Below are 26,623 nucleotides of genomic sequence, written 5' to 3' on the forward strand. Positions count from 1 at the left end.
GCAGTCTATTCGGGTGCACCAAAGATGCACCTAAAAAAATGATCAACAACGACAGTATGGGCGTATCATATGCCTTGTGCATATCGATTAAAACCCCAACCGAACCCAACTGAGATGATTCGACGAGACACAATTATATGACAGCAATGATTCTTGCGCCATGAACTACACAACACAAATCTATTATTATACACAAACATGATATAACATTTAACGCTACGAACCTGACGTAAAAAATATCAACCGACATTATTAAGGTATTATATTATACAAGAGATTATCATAAGAATAGATGAGGATAAGCACGATCCATAATTTTTATTTTATTTTAGGCCACACGATTTACTTCCAACGGTTTCAATGCCGGACAAAATTTTCGCCATTATTTTTTACATTAGGAGTATTACCGACGTTGGTAAAGAACAAACTATCGTCTAACCACATATTGGATAATATTAATATACTTTTAAATAATAGAACGGGTAATAAAATATTGTGCAACGGCGCGCACTTATTTTAGATAAACATTTTTTTAACGATTTACAACTAGTACACGTTTTGTACTACTACTTTTATGACTACTTAAAAAATGTTTGATACGCTAATAATTGAAAATGTACTTTATGCATCATTTATTTGACATTAATTCAATTTATTCAATAACTCTGTTATGGTTATTGATAATTAAATGATATAAAATACAAGTTAGAAGTTTTAATTTAAAAGTTACTATGAATGAAAATAATTTATATTTAATAATGGGATATATAAAAAACAAATATTTAAACAGATACAATAACAAAAAACAATTATAAAATAAAAATACAATAAAATGAAGGGTGGAATGACTCCAAACAAAAATGAAATATAAAAGCATAGAATAAGAAATTCGACCAACCCTAATATTCATAACACAGTTTTAGATTTTATCAACATTTAAAACGAAAAAGCCATTTTCAAAAATAATTTACTTCAAAATTAAAATGTCGAATAAAAAAACTTGAATGCAATGGGCTGTAATTAATGAACTTTGTTCCATAGGCACAAGCTGGTACAAAATAAATTGGAAAAACACCGCTGCATACGTATGTAAACTCAACATAAAAGTTTATTTTCAAATAAATATTTAGTCTATTACAAATTGATGTTATAACTGTCTTAAATATGCAACTTTAATAAAAATTCATTTGTCGTAAATAAATAACATTATACGAATAATCATACAGTCTCAACAGGACAATGACTCAAACGTCATATCTGTCAAAACTACGACCTAATAATATTGTATTGTAATCGTCCTTTTAAATAGTAATTATTATTCATTATATTATCAATTGAACATATAGAACTATAAATCAGCTGACCAAATAAAAAAAAACGTAATTATATTCTTTAATATTTTGCAATATTTGCAACATTCATTAATTTAACATCATTCGAAACGCACGCATGCGGTCTATATATATACGGTAATGATTATTTTAACAAAAAATGTTACTGTAAATCTATGTACTGTAAACAACACTAAAGGTTTTGTTCCACGTCGAATTCTTACTGTCGAGAAATGCACACTGTATTATCAGAAAACGGTTAACGCATGTAAAGTGAAACACTAAAAAAAATTGCGTTATAATAATAGAACAAATCGGTAATTGACTGCACACTATTTGCAATACATAAAGTATTCGTACAATAGCGACAGAGTTATAACTTATAATTATATATTTATTGTCGATCAACTAGAGGTTCGAAAATGCTAGAAATGCAGTTATTCAGTGATTTTTACAGTTTGGCTAAGCAAAACAAAAAATCTATTAATGATATTCAACAAAATCTAAGTTAACACGGGATAAACTACACACTATTTATATGATAAGTACATATTATACAGCTAATAGGTTATATTATAATTGTAAAAACCAGTTACACAACTTGTGGGTTTCAAAAGGCCATCGATTTTCAAAAACGATAATTAAATATTACAGTAATATTTCTATAATAAATTTATACACATAAAAATTGAAAATAATAATAAAATAAAAATATTCACATGAATGTATTAAGCATACACATTGATTGATCTTTTAAAAGTATTTATACATTTAAATAACATTTTTATGTATCGTCGAAAATACAAACAAGTAGCTTGAGCTTATTCACAAATGAACTTGATTAAAATTTATTAATTATAATATAATTAATGGAATATTACTGCACACACCTGGACGTACCGTCTTACTAAATATGTTCAATAGCAGAACATTGAAGTGTAGACAAAAAAAGACTCAAGGCGGCAGCGACATGTCTTAAAATGGCAATATCATTAGAGACGTGCGGTCGTAGCGGCGAAAGTATAAAAATATCGATGGCGATTATCGCGGACACTTTTCCGTCGCGATAGTAACAACTATCGTTTACATCTGTTTTAACCAGTAATATGATTTTTGTAAAAAATTCAAAGTTTTTATTGACTCAAAATTAAGTCTGTTGTATAACTAAAATGGAATTTCATACAAAAATGTTTTATGTAAAAAAAAAAAAAGTATCAATTTATATTAAAATTCATTATTTTTAAAGGCCTCTTGATCTTGCACGATAATCACATTAAAGCGAGATCGGATTATTTTCTTAATTGGAACTGTAAGTTATAATTTTAAATAATATTGATGTAAATATGCAATTTTTAATTTTAAACTACTCAATGCCATCGCAAATAATAACCGGATCTCGTACCTTCTGAGGTTAAATATTATACATCAAATAAAATGGCTTAACCACTTGAGAAATCATTATCCGAAAATTCGATTCGAGTAGCACTGCTGTCGTATACATGAGATAATAGTGCAATTTTACAACCCATAAGTACGAATCCGTTTTAATTCAGCAAAATCATCTGAACCTATAAATCTCAGTGGCGCAGAAAATGAATATGAGACTACAAAGCGTATCCTGTGCAGTTTGACAAATTTGTAATTGTTAGTAATTACACGACACGTTATTCGAGCGTAATTAAATTATATAGATTATCGATTAACCACGACCGGACTCATCCGGCAACACGCATAGTGTGATTAAAATAACAAAACAACGGTAGTAATGAAGAATAAATAACGGGAGGAGATGTGGGTCGATGGTTTACAATAACAACAAACAGTTCTGTAACCAAGACCGGCTCGCGGATATAATGCGGATGCTGACCGCCTCCTGCACACCTTGCAACGTTCTAATCAGCTTTCTGTCTTGAAGACGTGAGTGGAAGAACTTTTTGTTTTTTTTGTAAAACCGTGCGTTGCTAATACGATGATCGGACAAGGATTTCGTTCAGCTCGGAACAACAACAAGAGAGAAATAGAAAAAAACGGCGACAAAGACCAACGCTCCCAAGACGTTATTATTTTGATTTCCTACTTTTTAGTTGACTAAAACAGTTGGAGCGCCGGTATACATTAGATTACTATTTGATATTTTTCAACGCTTTTCGAAAGAACCATTAATCAAACACTAGTCATACGCATTTCAACTAGAAATGCAATTAAATGAATAATAGCCGACTACCGAAGAAGTAGATATTTATGCATAATGTTTGCTGAAAATAATTATTTATAATAAATTATACAGAAACGTTAACTCCTAACTTGTATCTCCAAACTTATTTATTAAATAACTACAGAATATACCAAGTTTACATTGGAAATTTCAAGAACACAAAATAAATTATTTAAAATACATTAACTGAACAAATAACTATCGACACACGATAAGACAATATTACTTTTGAGTCAACCAAAAGTAATGTTGACTTTAATAGCGATGCTATTAATGGACCATTTTAATAGTATAGTTTAAAAGAAAACACTTTCTATGGGAGGCCTCAAAAACATCCGAGTACGATAAACATAGAAATAACATAGGTCAAGGATATTGTCTAGTTTTAGCATACAACATGACGAAAAGTAAGAACCGGATTTCCATAAGATACGGGTACAATAATAATAATGATTAGAATCGGTAAAATAAGTGTTAATTTGACTAGTAAAATTACACACTAGTGAAGATAATTTTTAAAAATAATCTCTTTAATTATTTACGAGTTAGCAGTGTTGAAATTTATTTAATTATAAGACATTTAAGCACTTTCATGAATAAAACTTTTCGACGAGTCAATATGTTTATAAAATAGACAATAGAAATGAAAAATGAGGTCACGAAGAAAAACGAAACTATTCAGTCGCATCAAAATGAATAAATTTATATCATTTTACAAGATGATATTGACTAAGTAAGTTTACATAGACTTCAATAAACACCATACAATTTTTGAACGAGCCGTATATTAATTATACTGTACTGCAGCGTAGAGGCGACCTGGATAATAACCAATTATATTTTGCTTGGCGTTTATTATTCCAGACGTGTATTTTACACAACACATGCTGGTCTACATACACTGCACATATATTTAAATATTCATGTAGACGATTTTCCGTTAAAAAATTTTGCGGTAAAACGTCACACAATGGTCAGACGGACTCTACCCTACCGAGTATTTATTGCACGCTTGTCACCCGAGGCCAATAACCTCTGACAGTATATCCCTACAAGCGAGCGTTATCTACAAGTAGCCCATTCAAGGTAATATCGGACCAAAATAATCAATTTAAAATGTAGGTTTATTATATTTTCAACGCCGGTCGTCTTCGTCATATTTATTATTAAGTGAAACTATAAAAGAGACGTCGTCCTGAAATACTCGTAGCGTACCGTGACTGGGGTCCGGACTTGTGCACGATTTCCTACTTTTCGACGGAAACCAGTTAGAAAACTTTTAATATATTTTGTCAGAATAAAAAATTATTTTTTTAAATGCATAATAACTTGGCAAGTAAAGTTTAATAGGTTTTCACATTTAAATCTTGAGTCATCCTCCGATGTAATATTTTAACATTAGTCATTTAGAGCGTTGAACACGCGTATAATTAAAGATATAAAAGTAAAAAAAGTCGTGAAAAATTTACAAGTCTCTGTTTGTTTTTTTTTTTTAGGACAATTATGACATTAAATAGATGACACACTGCGCCGTCTGTTTTCAAAGAAATAACATCTTATCACGCAGAAAAACGTTTAGTTGGCTTATTCGAGTAATAACGCTGAACTACAGAAATACGAAAATACTACGTATATTATATACTACGAATAAAAAAAAATTTCCAATTTGTTAGATTTTAAATAATCAATATCCTATAAGCGTTAACGAATATACAAGATTACCGTATTTCATATATCCTTCCAACAAAGATATACTTACATTGAGCTCTTGTCTTTTGTATAACTGATCTCTTACAAAATACTGATGGCATAACAAAAAATTGTAAGCAGATATTTAAAAAAAAAAAAAAAAAAAAAAACGATTACCTATAAACTCTTAATCAAATTTCTTATGAAAAGAGTATATTTGAAAGAAAAATAACATTAAGCATTTTGTAACACATAATGCGTGATTCGAATACAATGTGTAATAAAACTGAAATTGAAATAAATCAATTCATTTAAAGTAAATAAATATTGAGCAATCACATTGATAAAACATTATAATATCCATAAATTTATCCTTTTATAGAAACTTGGAGTTATGCATTTGCGTATATAATAATATATATATTGTGAGCAAATCCAAAACATATATGTAATACATTACATCAGAAACGATGCACAACAAAATATGCACGATAGCAACAGTATAAAAAATAAAACGAACAATAATGAAATATATTAACTATCAACACATTTTCGCTAAATTATAACGCCTATGTTAGTTCAAAAAAAATCTTGAATTAATTAGGACGTTTATGCCCTATTAATTAGAGTTTTTTTTTTTTTCATTTAAACAAAATCAGTCGATTATTATTAAAACTGTAATGTTGTCCTACATAAATAATAAAAAATACATATACAAAGTTTAACGAACCGAGCTTAAGTAACTCAGATTATTTATCCAATACTTTATCACCCAAGAAGATCAAAATGAATTACTCAAAACAATTGAGCAATTCGTGTTCTAAACCTTACATGATATAAACATGATACAGATTTAAAAATTTACTTTTATATGATGCTAACGTTCTGGTGGCCAACTACAGGTCATCTAATGGCTACTCAAATAGTAGAGGTTTCGGTACAGAGAACAGTAGTGCTAAGGTCATAGACACAAAACCCAGTTTTTAATACACAATTATCATACTCGTACGCCTAATAATATTTGGAAATCAATTTTGAACACTCGAGAAATATGTTTGGAACTAAATGTAAAACAGTTGTTTACAAATTGGCTTAAAATATTATTTGAACTAGTTGGAGATAATTATAAAACTGGTGCTGTAATTATTATAGTTTATACATAAATGGATAAAATTGGCTAGTTGAAGTTTTTTTACGACTATAAAATTGATATAATTATTAAGTCAAACAAACACTTAAAACGAAAAATGTTGTCAAAACGTAATTAAAAAGAGAAAAACAAATATATGTGATACCAATAAACGTAAAATATCGTTATACAAAATACTACCTATAATTTAAACAATTTTAATTAAAACAAAAATTAATTATTTTTAAATGATTAGAAAAAGTAGTCACTTGCCCTTTAAACTGTTTATGCCAGTAAATCATGTTTTGACCTCTTTTAGCGTTAAACGTAAAAATAAAGCAATGTTAAACAAAAAAATAATTTTTTTTAATAGACCCTTGAAGAAAACAATTATAAGTTATGATTTATACGATTATTAAAATAATTTTTTTTTGTATTTAGAAAAATCAAACTATACAACTCATTAAGTCTGAATCATTTTATAAATTATCAATAATCCACGTAGTCTGAATGGTCAGAAGACATATCATTAAAAATACAAAAAATGTTATTACATTAATTCGTATGAAAAGTTTACGAAAAGTTAAACCATTATAAAAAAATATAATGTTTTATGGATGAAACTATTAAATTAGAAATAAATTATAACCTAGGTGTTATTATAGTAATAATATATTAATCCTGAATTACTTATATAAGTGTTTTAAAACAACTATATGAAATTATACAGAGAATCGCTTTCTCCAAGCAATATCAAGATAACACGAAAATAATTTACAAATAACATCCTAATCTATCAGTTATAACTTATTACATCACTTGTACGAAATTAGATAATTTACATCACAAACAAAACTTCCAAATTATAAAATAACACAAGTTTTTCTTGAATCCGCAAATTGGCAATGAAGGATTGACCGACTGCGTACATGAAGGTCAATACAATACAAATAATTACAATATTACTAGTATAATATTTAACGTAAACATAGTGGCATTACAAAAATATTTTAAGATAAACGAGTTAATTAGCTACTCAAGATATTTTTAAGAAATTGCATAATATTAATTATAATATAATTCGAAAAATCTTCAAAATAGCTACACGAAAAATATTTACAATTACAAAATTATTCTAACAACCATCTGGTATTTTTTTTTTTTTTTTTTTTTGCTAACAGAACAAATAATTTTTTCGATTTTTTTCATATTGTAAAAAAAATAACTCGAATAATTTTTTAATGAAATCTATCAGTAATTGAATAAAAAATGAAGTATCTAACATAAAACATTTAAATAAATAGGTTGAGGTTATGTTTTATTATTTACCCAATTCAGCGTTTAAATCCAATTAATTTATTGGTACATTATAAATGTTCAATTTTTGTATAGTAAAATACTAGTTTTTAAATGATAAAATTTTCAAAGTTCTAAGTCTCTACAGTACTCAATTAAGCTATACAAACTTAAATAAATCACAAACAAATTTATTAATATAAGAAGACCTTGAATGCTATACTGATATTAGTATTCATTCAATCTATCTTGAAGTATTACGCAGCTAGAAGTGTTCATGACTTTTACAAAAGCAGTATATTTTTCTATTTATGACAATACTTTTAGTTTTCATTTGGTTTCTTTTATCCAAGAAAAAATAAAATAAACTATTTGGCTAAAATATATACAGCGATACTTTACTTCTAAACTTAATAACAAATGTGAATTATACTTTATTAACACACGAGCGTCTTTTTCGCATACCAAAAAGACTTGTACAACTTGGTTGTACAATGTAAAAATAATTTTTAAAACGTGCGTTGTCATAAAACAACACATAACTAAAAGTAAATTTTGCATATGACTCAGGTTATAGGCAAACTAACTTTAAAATAGACCTAGTTACACGGTCTATAGGTGCAATTGTTGCAACTAGTAGTTTTATTTAGATATTTCATGCATACGCAATACTGTACTTAAATTAAGTTTTATATGTTTGGATGTGCATGGAAAATAAGTAATTAAACAAACATTTTAAAATAATTCAGCAGAACCTTACAACGTCTATCAGATTTAACATATAATGCATTAAAAGTTTAAACATTTAATGATATCACCGATTTCATGACAGTATACAAGATATTATTTTGATTTATCACATTGTGAAATCCTAAGTACGACAAATTCAAAATGTCTCATAGCAAATTATACCTTGCAAGCAAAAATAGGAAGTCAACAATCACACTTCCTAATCATAACATACTTATAATAACAATCCAAAAAACATTTGTCTGGATATAAAAATTAGTCATCAGTCGATACAAATAACATCTCTTTTAGTTTTCATTTAGTAATCAATTACAATGGCACATAAGCTTCATAAATTCAATTGCCGATTGACCCATACATTTATTAATAAAAACAAGATTTTTTTTGGCAAAATAAAAAGGAAACCCGCAAGTCTAAATAAAACAATTTAACATTTAGAAATTTATAAAGAGATCATGTAAGTATTGTCGATAAATAATAAATTTTATTATTAGAAAATTTAGAGCTTCTATAATTAGTACCTTCAACATTTTTATAATGTTAATTTAATACAATAAAATTTAAATGAGATATAAACAGATAATTATAAACACATTTAGTCTCATGACAACAAGTACTTAATGATATATTTAAATAGGTAACCTTACCAATTTAACGAGTTTTAATACTATTACCGTACTAAGATTAATGATAACTTTTAGATGTACATAGGCATAATATTTTGACTTAAATTACTTTCATAAGTAAGAAAAAACAACCGAACCAATTCTACTTTTAAGGCTACTTCTAATATTAAAATGAACAACTTCATAACACCTAAAGTGTATCACGTTAATGACATTTTTAAATTTTCAAATAAATGTATCAAAAGATCATGAAAAATATGGATTTCATATATATATATATAGCGTTCTAATGTAAATATTTTTTATCTTAGCAAAGGTTCAGAGGTAAATCATTAAAAATTTTAAACAATAGCTGACGTTAGAAGTTGTAAGGCGCTAAATGAATTGTGGTCATTCAATTCTGTACCTTAATTGGCTCATTAAGAATGAAAATCGTGAAAAAACATATAACTAGTCTATATGCGATATATACACCAACTAATAGTTGTTTATTAAATTTGAATAGTTAGCAAAATGTATACTTTTAACTCAACCAAACATAATTTTAATAATATTATTTTAAACCTATGAAAATGATAACGAAACAGTATAAAGAACTGAACAAATATTTCAACAATACCTCATGTCCTGTACTACTACCAATTGGTTCTACCGGTTTTCTGGGTGGAGGGCGATTGTTTTTTTGTACGGCATTTAACCATGCTTTAACCCTTCTGTTATTACTGGCATTTCGCTTGTACGTCAAGCGGCCTTTGCCAGTGTCTTGCTGGCCACTAGATTCACCGACAGACGAACGCTCATCGTCACAGAGTATAGTAGACCATGGAGACGGTGGACCAGCGGCTGTCGGTGGTGGCAACACGTACAACATCATTATTAAAAAATATAGATAATTTAACCGTAACTCGCCAAACTCACTCTACTGCAAAACTGATTTTATTATAGGCGTAGGCGAATTTTAACTCGAACCATAGTTACAATGCTACTACACAGCTATTATTAATACTCAAAATTATTTAAAATTGCAAACAAAAAATAAGTCTAAAATCTCGCAACACACGAACACGCACAGGAACGAGAAACTAACACATGTACAGCAGAACAACGTGACAACAAGTCACACGAACGACTAGCTGAACACGAGTCAGTAAACCAACAGCACTGTATGATAGTAGCGCTACAATCGATACTTTTTTCATATAACTATCGATAGTTTTAAATGAAAAAATTATTTCCATTAAACACAACATTTCTACACACTTGAACATTGACAAACGATAAAATATACTTCTCTAGGTACTCGTGAAACGATAATTATTAATATTAAAGAAAAAAAACAATGATTGAAAATAGACAAAATTATTACATGTTGAAGATACAGTTTTTTTTTGGAGAGGTAGTGAACAATTTTTTAGTTTCAAATTTTGAAGATAGATTATTTAATTCAGTTAGACACTGTAACTAAAAAGAAAATTTGAAAAAAAAAATACCTCAACATTTAACATAAATAATTTCTAAATTTCTGTTTATATAAATTTATTTTAAATTCCTCATTTTTTTTAAATTAAATTAACAACTAAGAAGAAATTACTATAAGTTAAAAGAACAAAATGTGTTCCTATTATCGTAATTTAATTATAAAGTATTCATATACTTAGATATTTGAATTACAACACAAAGTATAATTTTTATATATTGATTAAAATTTTTTTGTTAAGTTTTAAGTTTCTTTAATTCTTATTTTACTAAAAAAATTGTTAGTTATTTACAACAAAAACTTTAGACTACATGACATCACAAGTAGTGGAGATCAAATAAAAAAGGATTAGGAGGATAAATCCTTCATTGACATACCGTATATGACATTTTTGTATAATTTTTATATTTTATAATATAGTAACTTAATAAGAAGAGAGCCATTTATATATATAAATTATTATACACATTAACATCCTGATATAGTTAATACATTTAATAAAAAAGCAACCACAAAATTTTTTATCACTAATTTTTTGATCCGTTCCCATTGCAAAATCATTTGACAGCTGCTGCACATGAACAAATAATTAAGTAATGAAAATTACTATAGTTACATATATTAAATATATCACTTTAACATGAATTATTGAAATTTGATTGCAAGTTCAAGAATTTAGAAGTAGTATAAATAAAATATGATATCAATTTTTTATATTTTATATTAACTCTCAGGCACATACCCAACCAAATTTCCCAGTATCTTAGTCAAATTCCAAGTAATGAATATCTCTGAACAAATGATGGGCAAAACATGATTACAATTTTTACAAATAAAATAGAACCCTCTAAGTGAATTTCAAGTATAAAATTTACCTACTCTCATTATTTCCCTATAAATAATGTAAATATTCAATTTGTTGTTTAATACTGAAATGTTATAGTTCTAAATAACTTAAATTACTGAAACTTTATTTCATTTATGAAAAATATAAATATTTATAGCAGTTTACTTAAATTTTTTTAAATTGATAAATTATTCAAGTAATTATTCTATACAAAATAATTTGTTTATAATAATAGTAAATTAAAACAACTTGTGGTTTTAATTTTTTGAATTCATTAATTCTCCCTATATTTATTTAAAGGCTAAACAAATAGAAACATTATTCTAGTAAACTATTAGAAGTATCTTTATTCATATATTTTGAAATACTTTTATTTATTTTAATAATTTAATTAATATTTGTTTGAATAGCTCATTAAAAGATATGATTAAAAATTAATTTTGCATATAATATAACTTTTAAGTAATAATGAAAACTAATTAAAAAAACAAACAAATTAATTGTCCTAGTTATTGAAATAAATTCAACGAACCAAAACATCAATGTTTTTAATTACTGACTTACTTTTTATGCATTATATATAACTTTACTATTATCTAATATAAAAAATAACAAATACTTTATTAGTAATTTTTTTTTAGTATATATAAATTACAAACAAAAATGTAATTAATCATTAAGAATATACAAGTCTATTAATCATATATGGAATGTCAATATTTTTAAGTTTAAAGATAGATTATAGTTTACAATTTTATGAATAGAATAAAAAAGTAATAAAAGAATAATGAATATGAAATTAAAAACAATATTTGTTAGTAATTTTTATATCATAAATTATTTTCCATATAAATATTTTAACTTTATAACCAACTGAAATAATAATTATTTTTGGTGAATTAATTTACCGTATAATAAAATTAAAACTCTTATATCATATTTTCCAAAAACCATAATTTTATTAGTATAAAATTATAAATCGCTAGAACAGCACATAAAAAAATATGCCGAGATTATTATAATAAAACATACATTAAAAATAACTTAAATAAAAAAAATACTTTGAGATTAAAATCATATATGTACGGAAGTATAATAATATTAAAATAATTGAAACAAAATAAAAATTTGTTTATGACAACTGTATGATTTTTATCAAAAATTAGAATATGCTGACACTAAAATCAATAGTTGAAACTATAAAATTACACAAATAATAATGATTCAAGACTACATAAAACAATTGTAATTACAAGAATTTATTATAACTAAAAGATGTACCATTTAATAAATTAAACATTTCTGTTTACTTAATATAATATAAATAGTCAACACTGATTTTACTTTCATAGCTTAATAGATTTAAGGAAAATCGTCGGACTACAGAATATTTAAAATTAAATTGTAACTTTTTTAAATTTCTACAACACTTACTGAGTTCTGAGGCAAAGTCCCAATGGTCGGAGACGTCTGTACATCGGCCAAAGCCATGCACGCCCGCCGCTGTTTTCGTTTTGCCCTACAATGTGTCCGAAAACAAAGGGCAATGAAAATCAAATAAATATGTCGACACAAAAATAAAGAAAAAAATTTCTTTCATTAATTCCACAGAAATTAAACAACCAAAATTACTAGTAATACGTAAAACAAATATAAACATGTTAGCTATTTTGTAATCAGGAAAACATGAGCCAATAATACACAAAGAAGATAACAGTATAATAAAGAAGCCCCATGTACCACACAAATGGCAACTACAGACTTCATTAACCATGGTATACCTCATAAATCTCCTTGTAATTTAATATTGTCTAAATCAGTGGTCGGCAACCTTTTTTAATTCTCGGGCCACATTTACAAATTAAAAAGAGTTCGCGGGCCAGATAAAAAAAAAAAATTTATAATTACATTATTTATTATGCAAAAAAATACTATCTAAAACTTAAAATAATAATATGACTTATATAAAATACCCGTACCAAAAACGCAACGTTCAATTATATTTATACAAAATGATATTCAATTAAATTAATCGATTTAGAATTTAAAGCGGGCCGTATTCAATAGCCACGCGGGCCGGATACGGCCCGCGGGCCGCCGGTTGCCGACCACTGGTCTAAATAGTTGCAATAATACTGAATTTTAAGGAGTAAAGGTAATTAATACAATATTATTTAAATCAAATTAATGTTAATATGTCAGTAAATTAAACAAATTACCTGATATACTAACATGTCAAAGTTAAATAAAAATTTAAGGTTCTCATAAAATTAATTTTTCTGAAAGTATTGTGTTGTTTAGATTGTGTTAGTTCACTTGACTCTCTAAAAGATTATTTCTACAAAAATACTATTCTACTCACTACCATAGATGTAACTAACCTATTGCTAGAAATGACTTGAGCTTTACTTTTTACTACTTAAATGCACTTTTACCGCTCCCCTTCATTTAATATTAAGTTTTTAATTTTATAATTATCAAAAAAGAATAAATTAATTCCTAATCAAATTTCAATAGATCTATTCTTAATCCAAAAAATTGATATTTGATTTAATTGATGAATTCACTAATACACCAAATTTATTTTAATAAAGTGAGTCAAAAATCATTAGAATGCTCCACTGACTTCATATATGCATATTTTTTCATCTATAAATAAATTCATGTAAGGACTATCTTTTTTTTGCTTTCTACCACCTATTGAGTGAATCATAATTCTATAATATTAAAATTATAATAATTTAATTTTAATGTAACATTATAATAGCTTTTGCTAAATTATATTATTTGTACCTTCCAAATCAGAATAATTAAAATTTTCTAGTAATTAGAATGATATATTCCTATAGATAATAAAATTAAAATATTTTAAATAAAAATTAATACAATAATTTTATTTAACTTGTTTTATTGTCATTACATTGTAAATCACAATAAAAATATAACTTTTATTCATAGATAAAATGTTTGAAATGTAATTATTTTTCAAATTATAAATACAATTTTTATAATAATAAATATTTGTATGAATATTTCAATGATTTAAAATTTTTTTTAAAATTATAAATTAAAAACTAAGTGATTTTTTTTCTACTGTATATGAGAAATCACAAGACCATTTGCCCGACAATGAATTTTTAAATCATTACACAAATTAATTAAACATTTATGATAATATAAGAGGAACATATACAAATAGTTTGAAATACCTGAATATGAATTTTTTAAACATCTTTACTAATCTGATTGCGTTTACTATCACACTATTAATTTCTTTTATTCACATAACATAAAAAAAATTATACACTTTTTTTAATTGAAATAAATAATTGTCTTCAAAAAAATACAACATTATTGCAAAACATATTACAATTAAACAAGGATATTAGCCATTGAAAATTCACTAAATTAAATAGTTTATAAAAAAAAAAATCTTAAAAATATTAGTTTTAATCTAATAAATAAAAACATTAAAATTTATTTATTTTTTATTTGTTTATATCAAAATTGATTAAGCCTTCATAAATATTTTTTTACTTTTTCAATAATTTAATAATTTTTTACACTTAATCTCTTGACTAACAAAAACAAACATTTCTAGTTTAAAAAAAAAAGCCAATTTATTGAGCATACATTGAACAATTAGCTTTTAATTACAATAAATATGCACATGTATAATAGTTAAGTTAAATAATTTACTTATATTAAAAGCTAAGTCTAATAACAAAGTGATAATGAATGGAATAAATTTAACAATGGTGCATGTAATTAAAATTTAAATCACAAAGTTACATTATTTAATTTAATTTGATATGTATAGGTACTTTTTTTATTAACATTATAATTTTCTGCTTTTTTTGTCCATTTTTTCTTTCTTTTTTATTTGATATATATATTTTTTGTATTGAATGTAAATTATTATGCATTCATATTAGTAAAAACAAAAAATTAAAATCACGTTCATATTAAATTATATTTGGTTCACAAAAAACCACTGAAAGATGGAAACTAATAAATATTATAAAATAGCATTTAAAGAATAATAATAACCAAAGAACGTCAAGAAGACTTAGAAAGATAAATCACTAAAAAAAAGCAAACAATTTACAAAGTAAATCACATTTTCATTACACAAAATAACAGCTAGTAGGACACATAATAAAAATGTAAGTAAAAAAAGATAAGAATGGGCTTGACAGTCACAATATTAGTTTATATAAGTACAATAATTCAATTTTGCAAGAATTATATTGAATTAGTTTAATTTTTATTATATTAGAAAAACATGAAGGATTAAGAATTTGAGTACTAAGCACCTGTAAATGTTATTAAATTATTAAAGTTTGTAAAAAAATATCCAGTTTTTAAAAATGTTTGTCAAGAATGTAAAATTTATTATTATTAATTTTTGATAAGAGAAAATTATTTCATTATAAAGTGAAAAAAGTATAAAAAGTATTAAAAAGATTTAAATGAACATTTTTCTTACATTCAAAACACATAATTAAAGGCACTTTTACATCAACACAAAGTGCAACCAGACAATAATTTAATCAGACTAATAAAAATGAGGACCAAATAATTAACATATTGCATCAGTCTTCATTAGAACATTAAAGCACATTGGTCTGCAGTTGACTCAATCTTTGTTTTAAGTACTCACAAGTAGTTCATTCTTAAATGGTATTTTTTAAATTTTCTTTAAGTTTGAAGTATGTTTTTAATCGTTCAACAGCATACTCCTAAAATATGTATTAATCATTAATTAATCAATTTAAAACTAATTTATTATTATGTGAATCTTAACAATTCAATTCAATTTCCCAAATTAGAGAATATTTAAAATATTATTTTTTATAAAAATTAATAAATAAATTATCTCTATCACAGGATACAACTATCCCTAACCTTCTTAAATATACCTCTGTAATTAATCTTAATTATAATATTTACCCTATAGCCAAATGTTATTTTTGAAGTTCTACTATTTACTATACTCCAAATTCCCCAAAACAAATGTGACGCTAAAGTGAAGTGGCGTACTTCATTTAAAATAACTTCTATTGGTTCATCACTTCCCATACATTGTAAATACCGTTTCAGAAACTCAACCTACAAATATTTTTCAATAAATGTTAAACATAATACTAGAATTTTTCCATATAAAAAATTTATAGTACTTGTTGATCTTTTGTTGGAAATAGATCACGTTTAACAGTGTAATGAGGATACTTTGGGTTTGTGTAGTCATATATCCATTCAATAAAATGATTAGCAATATCAAAACCACGATAATTGTATGCACAATATTCATAATCAATAAGACATAAAGATCGACTGCCAGTTAGCTCTTTTTCCTTCAGTAAGACATTACCTTCTTGTAAATCATTATGACAAAACACAACAGGTGACCTCAATTTTGTCAAGTGTTTTCTAGATAAATATTTTAATATTATTGATAAGTTTAACACAATAACATTTGTAATACATACTTTAACCAACGTGTTTCATCTGATAAATTAATAGATAAAATTTGATCTAACTCAATATTGTCTCTTGACAAATTACAATCTGAAATTGGTTGCTGAAGCCACCTATCCATAGTGTCCCACAGCCATGTTGAGTCTTTATTTATTGGAATGTTTAATTGATGTAAGTCAGCCATTTTTTCTGCAATCATAAGGCTCAATTTTTGATCGCTTAATTCATCAGATTTCAAAGACCGAGCCTGTAATAATACAAAAGCAATATACTAACATAGTATTCAAAGAAATAGGCATCATTATGAGTAATCACTTCCATATGAAGTAGGGATTGAATCGAATTTATTTTTTTATTTTTTTTGTGTGTACTGTTCTAAAAAATCTAGGACAAAAACACATTTATAGCAATTATAAAATTAAAACAAAATATGAAGCAATATGTTATACTTATAATAACCCAGTATTATATTTTATAATACTTTACCATGGGTACTCCAAGTCAAAGCAACACTTACTGAGTAGTTATACATCAGAAGTATAACTTGTTGTCTGACGATCATGTTAGTATGTATAATTAGGTAAACATTTGGAACTAATTGGCACTTCCAAAAATTGGTACAAAATATGATGATGTGCCAATATCATTCAAACATTTTCGTTTAGTAACCCAGGATGAATGCCGTTCAAATGACAATGTTGAGCCTATATTTGCTACATTACCTACATTCAAAGTAGTATTTTATTTATACCTACAGCCAACTGGCAAAGAGTCATTAAATAAAAAACAAAAAGTAAAATAAATATACACCTTATAATCTCAGTAATGTTGAGTTAATAATTAGTACAAATTTATAATATTTTTTGAAATTCAATATCACATTACCACTATGTAAACCTCACAATTCCCAATCTTTGTAGCTTTGACCCATTCACAAAATTTGAATCTGAAACTTTCTGAATTAAAATGTTTGCCTGACTAACAAATTATACTTCACCAGCAATATAACATAAAGCGTTACCAACATAAAATTAAATGAATTAAATGGAATTTATTGAGCATTTTCTTTTGTTAAATTATTTTATAAAAAAAAAATAAGATTATTCTATACTATATAATATTGGCGAAATATTAGTGATTTATACAACAGAAAAACGAACTAAAATTTTTTTATATGATTCAAAATCTTAAAAAAAAATTTAATTTAGAATAAGTGTTTAATATAAAAAATAATAGTAAAAGCTATAGACAAAAATGGAAAGAAAATCAGTTTAAAATTAGTGAAAAAATGTCAAAACTTATTTAAAAAAGTATTTTTAAAATAATACTGCGATCAAAAGTGAAATTCTCATTAAAATCGAAATTAAAATTTTTATTACTTATGGTAAGACAATTAAACATCAATTGGTCATTATCATTTCCAGACTTACTATTAATATTACTTTTATGGTACCATAATTTATTTTTGACTTTAATATTGTTAACAAGGAATAAATAATTGCAAAAAAACTTTAGGGGCATTCTCACGAATTATTTGTTAACGGCAACTATATCTATTATTATAGCGAAAATCATAAATGTGTTAAATTATATTTTTATAATTACAATTTAAGATAATTTAGTAGAAAAATAACCCTTTTCTATTAAAAAAAATAATAATAAACGCTTATTATGTTATATTAATGTTCAATAAATGAAATTTACTGGGAAATTATAACTAATTGAAGAAAATTTTAACAGCGATATTTTTTTACACATGCAAATAAGTAGTAAATGCAAAAACTAAAGCCTTATAAAATATTTTAGATAACTTTTTATTTTTAAGCTTAAAAGCGCAATTCATTAGTGAATATAATGATCAGTTCAAATTCATTAAAGATAAAAATGGCATATTAGTATGATTTAAATATAAAACGCAGCATTTTTACTAATTAATTTTTATCTTATATTTAAAACGAACATCGAATTACTAATAAAATATTTATAAATATTATAAGATTTATAATGTGCAAAAATTATACGAAATAACTAGTGCGTTAAAACTCATATTTTAGAGCGAAATAATTAAGGTAAGCAACCTTACCGGTATGTATTCTTCTAGACGACCTCCAGGAAATATTCCATGTAGTCTAGGTCCTAAACCGCGTTCTGACAGTAATGTGAATATTACTGATTCAGTGATAATATTTTCAATCGCACTTTCCCCGTGTGTTTGGCCATACAGCCTCATTAATACGTCACGCGGTTCAGAATTACCCTTTAACAATGTAATTCGATATAGCCAGTTACTCAATCCACCACTGTAAAAAAATTTTAAAAAATAATGAAAAATGCATTGAACATTTTATACTAATATTTACAAGGTGTTAAGAATACAAATTTAAATCTCCACAGTATTCAAAACTGTGTAATTTACTAGGATATATATAAAATATATGTGTAAAATTATTTCACATGAGATTCACGCGGTTAGAGGTAAATGACCTAGTTTGTTTCAAGGATTTTGTAACATTAAACTTCGATACATCATAAAAACCCAAATAACTCATTGTGAAATAAATTCCATTAATTCTACATATATTTTGTATAATAACAACATCTATAATAGTAATATCAATTGTGTTGATGATAATGTAAAACCATCAAAAGATTATTAATACAAATAATAGGTACAAAGTTGTTACAGTAAATTGAATTATAATTTATATCGTTTTAATCAAACTTATGTTCAAGTAGAAACAACCTTAAAAAAAGAAAAATTGTATTTAAGCTTAGGGTTTTTGCGTCTTGGAAAAATAAATAATCGATAAATTGATTATTTTTGAGGGTCAGAGAAACCTAATAAAATTCCGACATGCAAAAACACTAAACTTAAATATTTACTCGTACCTGAATTTGTAATCAAAAGTTTAATTTTTATGTGTTTACTGTATGTTATTAATGTGACTCATGCGCGTAGAAAATTTTATCCAAAAACAAATATTACATTCAACCAAGTCACGCAATTCTCTATTTGCAAGGATAAAAAACAAGTCGAGAAAAAATAAACATTTGTTATTGAAATCATAGTAAATACTTTATTTGTAAGCCTTTTAAAATATTATACAGTGCAAAATATTTTCGTTTTAAAAAGTGTTTTTCAAATATTAATGAATAATAAATTTGTTGTTTTAGTATAACCTTGAAAATTCAGAAAGATTATTTATCCTAAAAGACTGGACAATTTCCGTTATATATGATGTATATGATGTTATACATTCTTTATATATGTTAGTCTGTATTTATTAAAATTATTTATATGCAGAAACAACATGATAGGAAATCATATAATGTATTGTTTAATACTAAGAAGCATTTTTAATAATAAATATTATTAAATATTTATCTGACAATAAAACCAGAACTGAAGAGGTGATCTATTTGTAATTGTTGTATTATAAATATAATTAAAAATAACACAAAAACAGTGATTACCATATCGTTAAAACATACAACAATGTTTATTAAAAAAAATTAAATATTTTTTTGGCCTACAAAGTCTGTCCCACATCATAGAAATTGATAAATATTATATTAGAGCATGAACCCTGGCATCATACCAAAACTTGATAATGGTTAAAAAGAACTTGAAAACTAATCATTAATAATCATGATTAAAATTAAAATTAAACAACTTGGTATGAAAATTAAATAGAGTAATTCTCTTCCCACTTATAAAAGTAATCAAAAAAAAAATAAATACTAAATGGCAAAATGTTATCATTAAAAACATTAATTAGTTAGATTTTAAATTTGATAACAACAAAATTTTTATTAATTATAATTTTCTTAATATTATTTCATATTTAATAAAATTTAATATTCATTACCTGATCCTTTTTACAGCTATGTCCTTGACTGTCACCTTTTTCCATGAGCCAGGCAAATAACCCCGGCAGAGTCTTGCTGCCATTTCGAACATATCGTTACACTGGGCAAGACCCTAAAAAAATGCAAAAAAATGACGGTATTAATATATTTTAATCATAATCGCGCAGGAATTTCTTATGATAACATTAACTCGCATTACAAATCAGTATAATAATTTACCACCGAATGATAGTAGGAATAAAACGGAATCATTGTATCGACATGTACTCTCATAATTTTATCGAAAAAAAAAGTACTTGAAAATGTTTGCTTTGATGATAACGGTACGGTAGCACAGCTAAAACTAAACTTCATTTACGCAAATAAAACCAACTATACAGACAAACATTAAAACATTACAAAAAAATAAAATAGGAGTGAGAAATTGATAACGTCATTAGTCCAAAAGGTATTGCGGTGTTTGAATGATTGAATCATAAACAATTTATAATGGCATTCGTCGAAAAAAACCTATTTTTTAAGGTGTTCACTACGTGTTTACAAAATTTGATGATGAAATAATAGATATAATGACCACATAATAGAATGAAATTTCCATTCATGGAAAATTCACAGTTATTTCAGATGTTTTTTTTTTTAATGAAAGAGGTGTCCAAAGTAAAAGATAAAAAAATTAATAGTTTTTTCAAGAAAATCTAATAATTTATTGAAAAATATCAATTCAGCCAAAAAAAAAAAAATTAAATTAACTGAAAAATATGATTTTTAAATTTGTTTCACTTAATTGATAATATATGACATTACTTTTTCTATAACCAACAATACGACTTTAAATATATATTATATTTATCTAGTAATATTAAATATTAAAATTATTATGCCATTACACCATTCATTAATAATTAATAAACATTTTAACAACCACTGATGTTTTAGTAATAATTACATTTATTTTACGTGTACCTTTGCAGTAATATAACAATGAAACACGATTCAAAAAGTAGAAAACTGAAACATTAAGTGTTTAAGTAATAAAATAATATAAAAATATTGATTTTATGTCTTCTAATTTTTTTTCAAAATGTAAAACTTACAGAACTTTAAATAATGAAAAACTAATTTGACTTTTCAATGTTTCAATTAAAAAGGTCGAATTTCAATACGTCAGAATTCTTTTACATTAGACAGTAATTGCGTAGTCAGGATTTCATAATGGGAGGCCATAGTAAAGAAATCTAAAAAATCCATATTTTAGCGTTTTTTTTTTAATAATTTTAAGAGATAAATATTGTTGTCAATGGGAGGACACGACCCCCTAGTTCTTCTCCTAGCTACGTCACTGTTCAGCAGATAATATCAAGAAAATATTTATTTGAAAGAGCTTATTATTCATGTATGTTATTACCTTATAATGTACTAACTATAACTATAACTATAGAAAACAATATAAGAAAAAAATTCTAGAAAAAAAATCATAAGGCTTCGATAAATATTCCATTAATATGTTTTCTTAGTAACAAAATATAAATTTCTATTTAAACTTGAAATTTTTTTTAGAAAAAAGTACTTTAGCAAAATTAATTATATAATACTCCGAAAACAAGTTTATGACCGAAAAAAAGACGTAGTATGTTAAATGAAATGACTTATCCACTTTTAAAACAGAAAGATTTTGACAATTTCTTGACAATACAAATTGACCTTGATTTTATTACATAAGAAAATTTGCTAATATTGCAATCTTAATATATAATAAAGTACATAGCATAAATCTTAACAAGTTTTGCACAAAAAGCAGTCTAAGAGGGAATGTTAGAAAGGGTATCGTCCTTATATAAAAAATAATTTGAGAAAATCTTAAGTAATTTAAAAAACTATTGATGACATATTTTTAGTTGTTTTTCGGTGACACGTATTGTTAAAATATGATATCAATTACAAAAAAAAGAATATCATACATGCAAGAATAATTTATTTGAAAATTGTTAAAATGTTTGGAGAAATAATATATATAATTGAACGGTACAATATAGTATATTATCTAAAAATGAACAATTTTTTCTGAAGATTAATATTTACATCATTTAAATTATACTAGCAAGAAAAATAATTTATTACTTTCCTCTCGATAGCCCATCAAATAAAAATTACGTAAATACGTTATCGGTTTTAAATACACACATTTTTTTTAAATTCAATGTGGAACTCAATTATTATTATTTTTAATAAGAAAATATTTAAAACTTTATGAGCGGAGAAAATATTAATTACATATGTCGTAAAATAATTACATTATTTATATTTAATCTTAAGTTGACAATAATAACAATTTTAACGACTAATTATAGAAAATACATTAGTCAATAAAATGTATGTCTATTTAAATACATTAAAAACTTATACTGCAATTATAAAACGGAATTTAATAAAAGGTGAGTTGTAAATGATGATTGGTGACTTTTATAAAAATACGCACAAATAAACTGTTATGTACAATATAAATCATGATAATTTTAAACTTATCAATCAATAAAAAATTAATACATTATTATTAGGACAGTTAATAAATACTTCATAAAGCTTTTTCGAACTAAAAAATTAAATAATCGAAGAATTAATCAAATTAATCAAATTACATCAACTCTTTGATAGTTTTTTAAATTTTAAACTAAGGGAATACTTAGAATAACAATTATAATTAATCAAATTATTACAACAATTGTATTAATAAATATTTTTCATTACTATTACATTTTAAAATGTTTAAAAAGAAATAAAATTTTTATTTAACTTAATTCAATTTTGCTTATACAAAAAATAATAAATTTTATTCTATACACATAATACTTTACACATCATAATTATTTTAAAAAAAAAATTTTTTATAGTAGCAATTGTAAAATAAATGCCATAGAATTTATTTAAATATATCAAGCGTGTTTTACTGATATTGTAAAATAAAGTAAATGTAGTTTATTTATAAAATTACAAAAAAAGACACTACAATTTTTTGCTGTTATATAAATTTTACAAATAACTATAACTATAGCGAAATTTAAACCTGATATATCTTCTAATTTAATTTATTTTAGGCTATTTCAAGAAATCAATTTAATTTTTTTTTTTTAGATAATAAATGATTCATAGGGATAATTGTTACATTAACTCAACAAACACTTTATCAAATCTTGTTATTAAATATATAACTTTAAAATTTATTTTTATTTAAAAAATCTAAGAATGAATAAACAAACAACAATTAGTAATAATAATTCAATAAAAATATACAAGTAATTCAAAAAAGGAAACTAATAATCGCAATAATTATCGAAGTATTTGATTTGATAAAAAATAAATTTTTAATTATATCAATGGTTAACAAAAAGTGAAATTAAAACAATACTAAACTCGACTTTATTTCAATAAAGAACTTGTGTTTCCATTTATCAATTGAATGTCACAAAGATGTTGACCTAGGTTTTGTATTACACCTGAATAAATTGTCGTAAATCGATTGACCTTGTCATACAACAGCAATAATTTTTAAAAGTGCAGATATATTCTCCTGCGGTGTGCATATATTTATAAACGCTGATAGCATGTGTCGGCCAACTATAATAAAAATAACACACAACTTACCCTCGGAACGCCCGGCAAACAATGTTTAAAGTGACCTCAAAAACAAATCTGATTAAGAATACTGAGATATCGGTAATCGAAACCGATATATTAAAAAAATATCAATTTAGTTACGCGGAATGACTACGAAAATAAGTAATACTTGTCCAAATCGACAAGCTAAACTAGGGCATAGCTTCACTATTAATGGGCCGTCAAATAGCATTTTACGGTCAAAGTTATTGGCTTGCGCGTGCACTAAATGAGTCACCACAATGCTACGTTATAATAGCACGCTGTTCTCAACGAGTTCTGACAAATCGAAAAATAACACCATTTACTTAAAAACTTTCACATCAATTTGACATGCAATTACTACAATGTTGTTACTGTAAATACCAATTTTTATTATATTAAACTAGTCCACGTCATAAATGTTAATTCCTACCTACTAATGATGATGCAGTAAAAAATAAAACACTTTTAGTCTTCAATGGGACAACAAGACACTTTTCCGATTAACAAACAAAATACGGGAAATATAACGATAAGCTCCCTGAAAGCAGACCCTCCCCTCAACACGTGCGACAACAGTTAGGCGCGCGCGCTACAGGCCGGAGGTTCCCAAAATTGGCGTTGGCTTACCTGTTTATCAGCGGTGCCGTTTACACCCATTTTGCAAGCGAAAACCTTGTACAAGCGCAGAGCCACGGCAATGACGAAATTTTTCGTCTTCACGATGTTCATTCGCCACAGAATAGGTATTTTGGACACGAGGCGAGTGCCACCTTCAAACATCAAAATTTATTCTCGTATAATGTCCGTCGAAATTTTAATGCGATCACTTAAATAAAAAAATTGTAAATTCAAAGGCAGTCCCCGAAAATTATTATATAAATAAACACGATACACACAAAAATTTACTTAACAATTTCTTCGTAATTTTAACGACCGAAAAATGAAAAAAAATTTTCATGCAAAAACAGTACGACTGCGCTGTGATAACGAACACACGATCACTATGATAAGCGACTGGAACGAAATTGAGTGAAAACTCGTACGAGAAATCGACAGCGGGTGCACGAATCGGTGACGGCCTACCATACAAGTTATTACAGCAGCTGGTGGCGGCGATGACGTCACGTGGTCGGTCACGAGGCGATTACCGACGGCCCCTAGCGTATATTGTGCGAAACATACCCTCGCATCACTACACACGTAGACTAGTGTGACCGCGTGGCAGTCGCATTCAATGTTGCACTTCCCCTGCCCTCCTGTCAATGTTTCTTCGCCTTACCCCTTCTAATAGAATACCTGTATAACCACACAACACTATTGTTGCTAAAAAATCCACAACGGCTTGAATAAAAAAAACTTGAATAGGTAGTAGTTCCAATTAATGCGAAACATACATGACTATTGTGAAGTTATTCAACTGTGGATATCGACAATATTCTAATTTATTCGTGTAAGCAATGTATAATATTTTATCTATACATTGTTTTGTATTATGAAATAACTATTTAACTACTATGAATTTTAATCATTTTATGTTCAATACAAAATAAAGTTTAACAATAATTAAAAACTTTTCTTCGTTATATATATAGAACTAATTTATCACTTTTAACATTAACCGATATCTATTTCATACTAATACGATTTTAAAATTAAAATGATTACATAATCAATTTATAATTTTTTGAAAGAGTGAATTAAATTTATTCACGATATAATTTATGGAAATTTGTGAAGTATATTTTAATTTTGTGTGGTCAAAACTATTGACAATTATTACAACAAATATTCATGAGGCTCTTTAGATTAGTGTAGACAAAAAACCTTCGAATTTACTTAATATATCTTTAAACTATTAAATTATTAACTTATTTTAGAACTTATTAATAAAGTACAAGCGCATCCTTGCAGGAAACGATCACCCTCAATAATTATAATATAAATATATATATTTATTTATGTACCCTTTACACTTATAACATTAAAAAATAGGAATATATATATATGTGTGTGTGTATAATTTTTTTATATTTGTTCATTTTTACAAGAACAGATATAGCTAAAGCTAAACTATTGTTTTTTTTAAATAAAAGGGTATTAGACTTGTTTAGCTCAGCAATAATTTATTTTTATGTTGCTTGTACAACATTAGGTTTTAAAGTTCAAAAATTGATACAAGTTGATATTTTCTTAAAAAACAATTGTCAAAGTCTTTTTTTTCATTTCAATTTCAAAGCAAACACTGTTACATTTATTATATTATACCCTCTTTTAAA

General features: G+C 25.6%; 2 protein-coding genes and 1 long non-coding RNA gene across 7 annotated transcripts in view; all 3 read right to left on the bottom strand.

Annotated features, from left to right (window-relative positions):
- The window catches only part of LOC126902300 (protein phosphatase Slingshot), a 47,132-nt gene extending 34,089 nt beyond the window's left edge, over positions 1-13,043 (bottom strand). Inside the window, exon 1 of one of the 2 annotated variants that reach the window (XM_050679413.1) lies at positions 12,795-13,043. In XM_050679413.1, coding sequence (XP_050535370.1) covers positions 12,795-12,851 — 57 coding nt within the window. In that variant the 5' untranslated portion in view covers positions 12,852-13,043. Of the gene's footprint in view, positions 1-9,655; positions 10,179-12,794 lie in introns of those variants that run through there. The other variant, XM_050679412.1, reaches the window with a different exon arrangement.
- A 2,688-nt stretch (positions 13,044-15,731) lies between these two features.
- Positions 15,732-25,427, bottom strand: LOC126902318 (choline/ethanolamine kinase). Of its 4 annotated transcripts, none has more exons than XM_050679444.1 (7): positions 24,975-25,427; positions 20,711-20,823; positions 18,925-19,141; positions 16,853-17,088; positions 16,541-16,793; positions 16,314-16,472; positions 15,732-16,102 (listed from the first exon to the last, which is right to left on the bottom strand). In XM_050679444.1, exons 1-7 carry the CDS (start codon positions 25,125-25,127, stop codon positions 16,037-16,039), a joined length of 1,197 nt encoding a protein of 398 aa, XP_050535401.1. In that variant the 5' UTR covers positions 25,128-25,427; the 3' UTR covers positions 15,732-16,036. The 4 variants fall into 4 exon arrangements, with proteins under 4 accessions (XP_050535401.1, XP_050535403.1, XP_050535402.1 ...); XM_050679446.1 differs by lacking the exon at positions 24,975-25,427 and adding an exon at positions 24,778-24,910; XM_050679445.1 differs by lacking the exon at positions 24,975-25,427 and adding an exon at positions 20,931-21,125.
- LOC126902350 (uncharacterized) lies at positions 24,064-24,771 on the bottom strand. The gene is made up of 2 exons (XR_007703197.1): positions 24,351-24,771; positions 24,064-24,276 (listed from the first exon to the last, which is right to left on the bottom strand). It is a non-coding gene; the product is annotated as an uncharacterized LOC126902350 (long non-coding RNA).
- Positions 25,428-26,623: the final 1,196 nt, after the last annotated feature.

Source organism: Daktulosphaira vitifoliae, unplaced genomic scaffold, assembly GCF_025091365.1.
Source record: "Daktulosphaira vitifoliae isolate Bord-2020 unplaced genomic scaffold, ASM2509136v1 Scaffold_3, whole genome shotgun sequence".
NCBI lineage: Eukaryota > Metazoa > Arthropoda > Insecta > Hemiptera > Phylloxeridae > Daktulosphaira > Daktulosphaira vitifoliae.